The 12200-nt window shown below is 34.6% G+C and overlaps 1 protein-coding gene across 1 annotated transcript in view; it reads right to left on the reverse strand.

The window, feature by feature from the left end:
- The window catches only part of dsc2l (desmocollin 2 like), a 10906-nt gene extending 7131 nt beyond the window's left edge, over nucleotides 1-3775 (reverse strand). Inside the window, exons 1-6 of the mRNA XM_073816649.1 lie at nucleotides 3518-3775; nucleotides 1903-2005; nucleotides 1135-1325; nucleotides 932-1045; nucleotides 622-777; nucleotides 362-503 (exon numbers count right to left, since the gene is read on the reverse strand). Of these exons, the coding sequence (XP_073672750.1) occupies nucleotides 362-503; nucleotides 622-777; nucleotides 932-1045; nucleotides 1135-1325; nucleotides 1903-2005; nucleotides 3518-3559 (748 nt within the window). The 5' untranslated portion in view covers nucleotides 3560-3775. The remainder of the gene's footprint in view (nucleotides 1-361; nucleotides 504-621; nucleotides 778-931; nucleotides 1046-1134; nucleotides 1326-1902; nucleotides 2006-3517) is intronic.
- Between the last annotated feature and the right edge of the window lie 8425 nt (nucleotides 3776-12200).

Genomic DNA, 12200 nt, shown 5'->3' on the forward strand with positions numbered 1-12200 from the left:
CTTTACATGTACTATTCCTATTTATACAACATATTATTTTTTACTGCATTACAGTAAACAATATGGTTAAATGTTTTTTTTAAATAAAAATCAACATAGGTGGTAAAATAAATACCATGATGGACAAGTATACATAACACTATACCATTTTTTCATATTACATTATTGAGAATGTAAAAATTAATTATTTTTTATTATTATGGCGATAAGAATTGTTTTAAAAAATAATGTCAAAATCTATTTTAACTTCCATAATTTCTAAAATATAATTACATGTTTCTGTCTCTTTATTTTGGTGTGAAACATGGCCTGGACTTCATATGTGAGAATGTATGTTTTTGTATGTCCTTCTCTTTCGTACCTGCCCTGCACCGTTCTTCTACAGTGAAGAATCGAAGTCCTGTGAATTCTGGGGCGTTATCGTTCACATCCTCCACAATTACAGTGATGGGCAGATATTGATCAGTTTCCTTGCCACTTTTGTCAAACACTTGAGCAACAAACTACAAAAAGAAAAACAAGAGACACAGACATTTTCACTTGTACTGATGATAAATTCATATTTCAGACCATAAACTCATACTCTGTTTTCTGTATAAGGCCTGAAATATTCAGACTCACATCAAATTGTGGGTTGCGCTCACGGTCGACGGGCCCGGTCACACTCAGCATACCGGTTTGTTCGTTCAGAATGAAGAGGCCAATAGGATCTTTGTCAACACCCTGTCCACTGATCCTATAATGCACTGTGTAATTAACTGAAGAATCAGATGCAATCTGAGAAAAGATGAACACAGCAATGTGTCAGTAAGCATAGGAAAACAGGAAGTACAACAAAAGGTCGAACTGAGATAATGGAATGGAGGAGGAAACGGGAAGGGAGTTACGGAATGACTAGAGTTGAGATACAGCTGATGTTACACGGTCTTACCATCTCCAGTTCCTTTGGGAATGGAGCCTTGTCATTCTCAACAACAGAGAAAGGCAACGGTCTCCATCTTCTCTTAGCACGTTTGTGAACCGCACTGCCAGACTTATGAGATGCCTAAAGCCAGAACATAGAGAGAAACATTCGTCATGCTGCAGATCCAGATCATACCGTTTATAGTTAACAATTACAGGCTGTAGTTTTACCCCATCATTACAGGACAGGATTATGTCCACCCTCCAATCCGATCCATTCTCATCCTGCACCAGCACAGAAAACCGCTTTGTTGTAATCTCCAAAGTATGAACTGTGAAAATGGTTCCATCTGTATTTACAGCGAAGTCAGGGTCACTGGAAGTAAAGGCCACAGGTTTGGCCGCACAGCCTTTGAGAGACACTGTGAAAAAAAATACAACAAGGTCAGGTAATTATTTCACACCTAAGCCTTGTATCTTTCCAAAAACATAAGCAGGTGCAATCTATTGCTTGTTTTTCACCCAATATCATATCAGTAAAGCTTTCAAACTTCAAAATGCAAAAGAACCATAAAAGTATCACCAGTGCTGTTGTTGTTAAAACCATTACAGTACAAAATATTTCCGCTAATTGAAATAAAGCTGCAAAATAAAACTACTTAATGAAAAACTTACTATTAATATATAGAAATAATAGAAAAATCACTTCATTATTCACAGATAATCTTCCCGTTCAGTTTTATTATTATTTGACATTTATGATACTTTTATGCTGTTTCTGTGTCTATTTGAAGGTCATTCTTCATTCCACAGAAGCAACAAAGTTGGTGAGTTAATAACAGAATTGAACATTTTTGTAAGAACAATTTTTTTTTACCATTAATTATCTTTATGGAAACGTTATGTAGCTTAATTAGCAATTGTTAAAGGAAAGGCTTAGTCTGCATAGTCATTCAAGGTCATTCGGATGAAAAGGCTTAGTGAAACCACAAATCTTACATTCTTTCTTGCCTTCGGAGATGATAAAACCGGCGGGCAGCCTCTTAGGAACCTGAACAAGCACAGGCCTCAAATCGCAAGACGCAGTGCTCTGAAACGGCACCTGAGAAAGGAATTGAATGCGAGTGAGAGTGAGAATCAAGGGAGTATTGCATTCCCAAAATCTAAGTAATACAATTTGAAACAACATTTGACCTCAAATGCTAATCCTAACGAATCAGGCTTGGATTGTGATTGTGTAATCAGAATCATAGGATAAGATACTGTATTAGAGTGGCTTGCAAAGCCATTATGACCTAAACGGCTATGGTACATGAAAGCATTACATCATATTGGCTTTGTTTGTGCATGGCAAACAAGCAGTGATGAACCGAAACATTGACTTGCATCACTCAAGGATGAAATGGGAAACTGAGGCTAATGAAAACACAATAAGCCACTACTATATAGGAAGTGACTCTACATGCTGCTCTATGGTATTCTCTCATGTCATGGTGTAATGTTATGGGCTATGGGTTATCAGCTTTATCTTATCTCCAAACAAGCCTGATCTGTCTAGTGGAACCTGTAGATACTTGAAAATAAGTGAAAAAGAATTTTACGTTTTTAAGTTTTTTACTGACACCAACAAAGGATACAACAAACGTACGTCAATATAACAAACATAAAATGAAATGCAGGCATATTGTTCTAGGGGTTTACCACAGAGTATAAATTGAACAATATCAAGAAATCACAAAGTTTACCATTTACACTTGACCCACCCAGTGAAATAAATGGGAAACATCAGTCTACTAATCACTAATGCTGACTAATAAGAAAAGTGATAGTACCTTTCTCATTAGTCAACATTAATGACATGTGAATTAACGAATGAGGCCATTTGAAATAGCACTTTTAACATAGTTTCACCCTGGGTGATACCAAACAAACATAGCAACACAACTGTTTGATGGAGGGAAAAAACAATCAATCAGGCAGCAGGCTAATCAAATGGAGATAACTAATTAGTGAGAACTTCACTGTTCTAAACTGTTAATGTTCAAATAGTTTCGTCCATTTAAAATCTACAACCTAAATCACTAACAAATAGGAAAATCTACTTATAATTGAACATATTTAAAAATAAGCCATGGTAAACACGTTTTACACACATTACCATAGTACTAGTTGTCTATAGTTGACTATAATAAAATGTGACCACATGGTATTAACCATCACTGAAATGACAAAACAAGAAATTAAATCAGTAAGCCTATTTGTTTCTGTAAAATGAAAAGTATAGTAGTTGAGTATTCAGCTCAAACTTATTGACGTTTTTGTCGACATATTTAGTCAAGTAACTAAAAAAAATATTTTAAGTAAATGTATGTTGATTTAAAGGTGTTTATATATCTTTCTGAAAAAAAGAAAAAAGAAAAAACAGGACAAAATATCGATTAATAAAATTTCAACGCAATGCAGGCTTATAACGAACTATAGCGTTTGACGGAAACCATGGTTGCCAAGGTAAATAGGAAAGGATACAGCAAGAATTCAGGTAGGCCTACAATAAACTTTTACGACTTATAATAAAACGACAGAAAGCAAAAAAACAGCCGTAACTTTAACTTACCAAAGCAAGCAGGCAGAGAGCGAACACCGCGCGTTCATACATCCTGCTGTGTGTGTGTTGAATTTCTCTGGATTCCACTACACTGCGAGTATCTCACAGACGTGCTCGGATAAAGTCCTCTGGGTGCGGTGCGGCTCTCATGCCATTGAAGTCTTTAATATGGGTGTGGCAGAGCCTCAGCCTCTCACTTTTTCATATCAATTGGGCTGAATGGTTAGTCCTGAGTACACTAAACAGGTTAAACTGTGCTTTGTCCCTAACTTCCTTAGCTTGAGAAGCTCTGGAAGGCTTAGACTCCACCCCAAACTGCCCCTTGAAACTCCCTCTGAGTTTGTGTGTGAGTGTGTGTGAGAGAGGGAGGTTATTCTTTAACAGAATGGACTTTCACCTGCTACACCATCTGACTTTTCAGAGGTGACTAATGCATGACACAATTAATCTCCATCTCTTTGGGTGGAGCGCAGGAGGTACTCATGATTATACAGACAGTCATCACATTTACACATTTAGCAAAGAAAAGAAATGCTTTTTACAACTTTTGCATTTAGTCACCTGTTAAGCCCATTAAAAAAAAAAAAATCCCAGTTTGGAACAGCTCACATGTGCACGCCTTTTTCACGTGGGACCTGATTTATTCCTTTTGAACACTACCTGGTCAAGTGTGCGGCTCTGTATTTTACCACCATTAGGCCTTAACGGTGAAAATAAGTGACCTGTTAACCTAAAGTCTCACAGAATGCAGTTTTGCTTGGAGGAACTGAAAAGGACTGGGTGTTAAACAAAAAACGAAGACAACTGGAACTGCCAGGATATGCTTCACTTCAACCAAAACACTGCTTCGCTTTTTAAAGCTGAAACTGATAAGAGGGTGACTCAGACTCAGCAAATAAATGAGAGATGCTCATGATAGCAACCGAAACATCATAAAACAAAGATAGTGTTTAAATAATGACTCCTGCTCAACACGGTAGAGTTTATTTTTTAAAACATTAGACCATCAAATCTGATGTTTTTGTTGTGCTAACTGTTAGTAAGGTGTACTCTGAAGATTTTGGCTGATCACGTTGTGACCTTGTTGACTTTTTCCAACAATTGACCCTATAGTGACGCTCTCACACCACACATCATGTTCTCAAACAGGAAAAGGGCTGTAGCACCTCAGTTTAAGCAACACGTGAACAGATCTTCTATTTCTCTTTACTAGAAATAAACATGATAAAAACATCAAAAGTGTTTTTTTTTTCAACCGCGGAAAGACATCAGTATCACCATTCTTCAAGTTAAAGTTCTACTGACAATAATGTCTGGTTTGTTTATCGGACAAAAATTTGTCGTTTTGATTGGTCAGATCATTTGTCAATCAAAATCAATTGTAATGAAAACCAACATTATTGACAAATTGTGTGCAACTTTGTTATATATGATTGGCCCCATTGCTAGAAAAGAACAAAAGCACACAACTTACACTCTAAAAAATGCTAGGTTTAAAATAACCATTTCTGGTTTATTTGGCAACCCAGCACTGGGTAAATATTGGACAGAACACATGCTTATTTTGACCCAGCTTGTTGGGTTTTATACATGAAACCATTTGCTGGGTTGTTTTTTGACAATGTCTGTCAAAAATAAAATCTTGTCATTATATGTCTGACAACAATAAAATCTTCAAAAATGTTTAGAAAGAAAAGCCTATGGGAATCTGTGGGAAGAAAACTGCTGTCAGTGGGCTGTTCCAGTTAATTAAATGACTTGTATTCATGACTTATCTTATAGTCATGTTTGAAATGTAAACAGCTTTACCTCGTGCCATCTTGTCTAGTGTGACCACTGCTGCAACAATGGGCTATAACTATAATGGATCAATGGCGCTCATATTTGTGACCCTGGACCACAAAACCAGTCTTAAGTCGCTGGGGTATATTTGTAGCAATAGCCAAAAATACATTGTATGGGTCAAAATTATTGATTTTTCTTTCATGCCAAAAATCATTAGGAAATTATGTAAAAATCATGTTCCATGAAGATTTTTTGTAAAATACCTACTGTAAATATATCAAAATGTAATTTTTGATTAGTAATATGCATTGTTAAGAACCTAATTTGAACAACTTTAAAGGTGATTTTCTCAGTATTTTGATTTTTTTGCACCCTCAGATTCCAGATTTTCAAATAGTTGTATCTCGGCCAAATATTGTCCTAACAAACAATATATCAATAGAAAGCTTAATTATTGAACTTTCATATGATGTATACATCTCAGTTTTGTAAAATTTAACCTTATGACTGGTTTTGTGGTCCAGGGTCACATTTGTAGTCATTGGAGCACACAGAAAATTTTGCTGCGTCCCAGTGTCCCTACTTATACTACGCCCTTAAAGTATGTACTTTTTTCGGTGAAGAAAAAGTACTAATACCACGCCCTTAAAGTATGTACTCTTCTGGTGAAGAAAAAGTACACACATTGGAGTGTGTAGTAGAAGAGGTACTGGCCTGTCAATCATCTTGTCACAGTTAACATCCTCCACATTTAATGTAATATCCTACCGTATTGAAAAGAATAAAGTAGCATGTTGATCTGCCATTCACAGGTCTTTCATGATAAAATCTTTGCTCATATTTTCTGCGTGATGATGCATTTAAAAGCTAACGACCAAATGGGTGTTTATAAAAGTTCACATTGTTGTTGCAGATAGGGTTACCACTTTTAATACAAATAAATAAGGGACGCATACTGTTTGGAGAGGGATTTGGGGGGGGGGGGTTACCTGGAGAAGCATCTTCTGCCATTTTTAGACTTGGCAGACTCTGCTTAAAAGCCCCGCCCTCCTCACTGGACAGTTAAAAAGACTAATCAAACTAACGATGACATCAAGTATTACCCAATTAAAAGTAGGAAAGGAGGCATCTTCATAAAATGCATGTGGGATGATTTGCATGAGGCGCTGCTTTAAAAAAATTATTAAAAATACGGGACAAAACCCGTCCTGTATTGATTCAAAACGGGACGCGCAATTTCATTCTCAAATACGGGACGATTCCGTATTTTAAGGGACGGGTGGCAACCCTAGTTGCAGATGAAATATTACGGAGCCCCTTACGTCACCTGTAGAAGAAAAATAATTTATCCGTGGGGACGGTTTTGCAATTCGTTCCCTCAGTTTATAAACCGTACTCACGAATTCTTAAACTGTTCCCTCGGTTTAACAATGCGTGCCCACGAATTTCCAGTCCGTGCGCTCAGATTTTGTAAACCGTACCCTCGGATTTTGAATCCGTACCCACAAATTCATAATCCATGCGCACGCTTTCGCAATCCGTTCCCACAGTTTGTAAACTACTCTCACGGATTTGTGGCCCCGCCCCCAAATTCAACCTGGACACCTGTTTAAGTGCTGGATGCATTGTTTTGCATTTATTAAACTTTATTTCTCAGTAGGCTATATGAGACTATGCAACACTGACAAAACAGAGTTTTTAGCTTTATTTTATATTAATCACCAATAGATTAGCTGCCAAAACATCATGTGTTTTAACCTATTGGTTATTAATGTAAAATAAAAGATAAAAAGAAGCCTGTTTTGTAAGTGCCGTCATGGTACCAAAATAAAAGAATAAGTGAAGAGCGCTGTTCAAACGGCTTTGTTTTATATAATAATATTTTTCAAAATATAAAATTACCTGAATTAAAAAAAAACGAGTTTTGGAGAGGAGAAGGTAAAAAGCAATACAAAACAAATAATGTACAGGTGATGTTACCATTCCTTTGCTCTCAAACTAAATGCAATGTAATAATAGGCCTTATTAAATAATAACATTAATAGTGCAGCATGCATCTAACTCTGGGTGAAAAACTTATCATAATCACAAATCCGTGAGAGCAGTTTACAAACTGTGGGAACGGATTGCGAAAGCGTGCGCACGGATTATGAATTTGTGGGTACGGATTCAAAATCCGAGGGTACGGTTTACAAAATCTGAGCGCACGGATTGGAAATTCGTGGGCACGGTTTGTTAATCCGTGGGCATGAATTGTTAAACCGAGGGAACAGTTTAAGAATTCGTGACTACGGTTTATAAACTGAGGGAACGAATTGCAAAACCGTCCCCACGGATGAATTATTTTTCTTCTACAGGTGACGTACGGGGCTCCGTAGAATATAACACAGATAACATTAAATAAATATTTTTTTAACAGGTTAAATGTTGATTATTTACAACTTAAAGAGATAGTTAAACCTAAAATCTGATGTTTATCTGCTTACCCCAGGACATCCAAGATGTAGGTGGCTTTGTTTTTTTTTTCAGTAGAACACAAACAACGATTTTAAACTCAAACCATTGCAGTCTGTCAGTCATATAATGGCAGTCAATGGCGCATCAAATGAACGTGCTTCCTACTGATGTACGGTGGATCAAAGCTAAATAATGATACTGTTCAGTTTCTTGTACATATTGATTGTTATATGTCTTAAGACTTCAGTGTATCGTCACGAGCCACAGGGTTTAATTTGGTTTTGTCTGTCTTTTTTTTTACTCTTAAAGATTTGGTAACATTGACTGGAATTATATGACTGACAGACTGCAACGGTTTGAGTTAAAAATCTTTGTTTGTGTTCTACTGACGAAACAAAGTCACCTACATCTTGGATGCCCCGGGGGTAAGCAAATAAACATAGACATTAACATAAACAGTCCCTTTAACCCCCTATTTTTAAATGTCTCTACCTAATGGCGGTTGTGCACATCTGCCATGTTTGTAGTTTTTTAAAGCATTTTTTTTTTACGTGTTTGTAGTTCTAGAACAAATCTTTTGCCAAAGCACAATGGATTGTGGGCAGTATTAGCCATTAGTGTGTGCACAGATCCACACTTCAAAAATCGACCTGAAATAGAAGACTACTCTTTTCAGCATACTATGCTTTGGGACACACTTATTGTAATTTCACATACTATTTAGGACGTATAGTATGAACATTGGGAAGCAGGGTCAGTTATATATGTTACAACAAAGTCGCGTCGTGTTTCAGCCCTGGTCGCTGAAACCTGTTTGATTGGAGGTGAAACGTTAAACTTTTTTTAACGTTAAACTTCCATGGTGGCACCGACACGTCAATCACTTTGGGTGCAGATCTGGTGAATACTGCATTTGTACAAGGCTAGCATTCCAAGCAGATGTTAGCTGCGATGTCCATGTAAACAGAAAAGGACAAATCTGAGACTACATTTGAAACTTTCATTTGAAAGGAATACAATGTAATACAAACCTTAATTTCATTCAGGAAGTTTCCTGTTAGTCAGTAAAGTACATAAAATGACCGTTGATGAATGTTTCCAGTTTTAACCAGTTTACTGGTTACACTGACCCAGCGCTTGGTAGATACGTGAAGGGGTTCATCATTTGTATTGACAGTAAAAATGACCAAGCAGCTGAGTTACAGAAAAACTACCCAGAACCTGGGTAAAAATGCTTAAAAATAACCTAAATATATTACCCAACAAGCTGAACGCATTTGGGTAAAAAACAATAATCTAGCATTTTTAGAGTGTAGTATTTATTTATTTATCTATTTTACAGATGCAAAATTGGTTAATCTAATGTAAAATTAAATGAAAACTGAACAGCTGATATAATATTGGTTTGGTTTGTCCTCCTGTGTTTGATTATCATCATTTCTGAAGGCTCACTATCTTCTTCTCACTGACTCTTTCTTGGAAAAGAAAAGAAGAGAAGTGCATTTTAGGTCCTGTTTTGTACCCGTTTTATGTAAAGCACCGTTATTTGAAAATATTTTTTCAAGTATGCCACTTTATTTGCTTAAATCCCAGACGTTTTTTGCTGAAAAAACTGATAAGAGATACAGAGAAAAACGGTTAGTGATACGTGCCGAAACAAACAATGGACAAAGGCAGGTATTGTTTTTCACAGAAAAGTCGAATTTCTTGTTTCTAGAGGTCATTTGTCAGGGTCTGAGACCCTTCTGAAATGTGTTTTGGAGTGTAAGTTTGAAGCACAACAGCCTGTAGATGAGCATGTTGCAATATGATTGTGTTTGTGTGAAGGGGGGTGGAGGATGGGTTGGGTTGGGTGGAAAGGAATTTGGCAGAGCCCCGTCAGTTAGTGTCGAGTCTGTGCACAGCTCGCTGAACTGTTATACATTTACAACCTTCATTTTACTACAGCATACATAGATGTCTGTTGTAGAACTGCACTGACATTCATGATCAAGTAGTAGAGTAAATAAAAACGTTGACATCTTGTAGCTAGGTGACTAATTTATTCAAGTGCACTTTATAAATGGGACTAAAAAGTGTAAGTTTGTAGAAATTAGAACTAGTTAGTGGATAATTGGTCTGCAGGAACATTTAGTTCTTAATCACTAAAATAGTACATCCATTAATCGTCTAAATGCCTTCAAAGCAATTGGAATCAAGAGCTTATTGTCATTAAATAGGCGGAAATGTGTCTAAAATGTAACAGAATTGGCTATTGATAAATGTTAATGACTTGTTTACTAGTAAAGCCTGTCTACTAGAAAGCATCCATAGTAAAACTCAGAAATTTAAGCAATTAATGTCGTATGAGACACACCAATAGAAATTGGAGAATTTATTAAGGGAATGTCCCACGAGAGTCTCTTTACATTGTATTGCCATAGCAATGACTTAAACAACAAGATTGATAGTTTTCACAATGGCTAACTCACCCTGAAGCTTAAATGACTGTGTTTATTGCGACACATGTCCCGAGGAGCACCCAGGCCCCAGGTGAACAGTATGTACAAGTTTCCAGTCTCCTCCCCCTGACCATATTTGACCCTTTTCCTAAATGTTGAGCTTCGCTCATGGTCAAAACAGCACAAGTTCTCTTCTAGAGAGATGATAGAAATTTTCACTGAATGGCAATACAATTTTCAACGGTGTATTTTTTCCAAGCATTGTTTTTAGCTTTAAATACTCTGTTTATTTATTTTGTTTATTGTCTGTTTAAGTTTTTAATAAATTTTACTATTCAAAATGTAGCAATATTATATTTAATTGTCTTCTATTTTTTATTTTGCGTCTTTTAATTGCAATTTTTTTATTTATTTTTTTGGTGTGGTGACTCTGCGTCATGAAAACTCCCAGTTGATAGGAAATAAAAATCCTGATCTTCTTGATATAGCGATGAACATTGTGTGTTGGGTGATGCTGAAGCCCTGGAGCCTCTTGCTAGTCTGGGTGTGAGCAGCTGCCGCAAACACCCAACGCCTGAGTGACAGATGAAAATCACATGAAGATCTGTTATTATAGCTGAATCATAAGAAAATCAGTGTGTGAAACAAGGTAGGGCAAAATCAGAACCTGAGAACTGGCTTGATATCAAGAGTGAGTTTATGTTTGAATCGAATGGGCTATGCTTGGTATACAGAATTGAAACTCAAGAAATGTCCATCAGAGGATTTGTATTTTTCTAACCAGTAATGTCATTTGCCTAATTATCTGTTTTATGCAGAATATTTTTAACTTAAATATTAATCTAATGTTTCTATTCATGAACTAATTAAATACAGTCTCCTGTCGTCAATATAAAGTTTATTTTGGCATACACCACAAAAAGTACGCCATGTTGTTTTTAGATGACTTATTAAAATCAATAAATACCAACAAAAATAAATTAGAATTAATTCTATTAATTAAAAATATAAATGAATTAATATTAAAAATATATTATAAAAATGCTTAAAGTAGTTAAGTATAATTTAAAGCATAATTTAAAATATAAATAAATATGTTCTTTATAAATAGATTCTGGACATCCCATGATAACGCATGTTTATGTGTTCATAAGAAAAAAAAATGATATGTATAATTAAAAATATTACTGATGTATTATTAAAATGTATACTTAAAGCAGAGTTATATATTTCATTCCATTTTAATTTGTCTTCATTAAATCATATTTATAATTTTGCTTCTATTCTTAAACTTTCATGCAGTCTAAAGTCTTCAATACAGATTTTATTTTGCCATACAGCACCACAAAAAGTCCTTCACATTGTTTTCAACTTAAAATTAAATATTAGCAATAAAATGAAAGCTAATTAAATATTATATATTTAAATATTATACAAATTATATATAAATAGATTTAAATAAATATAAGTTTTGATTTATGTGTAATTCAAATAAAAAAAATATTATTATAAATATAAATATTATTATTAATATAAATTCTGTGTATATAGTTTCTGGATATCCTATGATAACGTAGATTTATATGTAATTCAAATAGAAAAATATAATAAATATACATATAAATAATATAAATATATAAATACTTTTTCTGGATACTCTGGAAATAGAAAAAAAAATATTATTATAAATATAAATAAATATTTTATAAATATAAATGCTGTGTATTTAGTTTCTGGATATCCTATTTAATTTGTATTTAAATTTAATTTGAATAGAAAAACAAAAATATTATTATAAATATACATATAAAAAATATAAACATAAAAATAAATAGAAATATATAAGTAGTTTCTGGATATCCCATTATAACGTGCATTTATGTGTAATTCAAATATTAGAAAATTAAATGTATTATTAAGTAAATTAATGATGTACTATTCAAATGTACACTTAAAGCAGTTAAATGAATTTCATTCTACAAATTCAATTCATATTTATAGTTTTGTTT

The sequence above is a fragment of the Garra rufa genome, chromosome 13, assembly GCF_049309525.1.
Source record: "Garra rufa chromosome 13, GarRuf1.0, whole genome shotgun sequence".
Classification (NCBI taxonomy): Eukaryota; Metazoa; Chordata; class Actinopteri; order Cypriniformes; family Cyprinidae; genus Garra; species Garra rufa.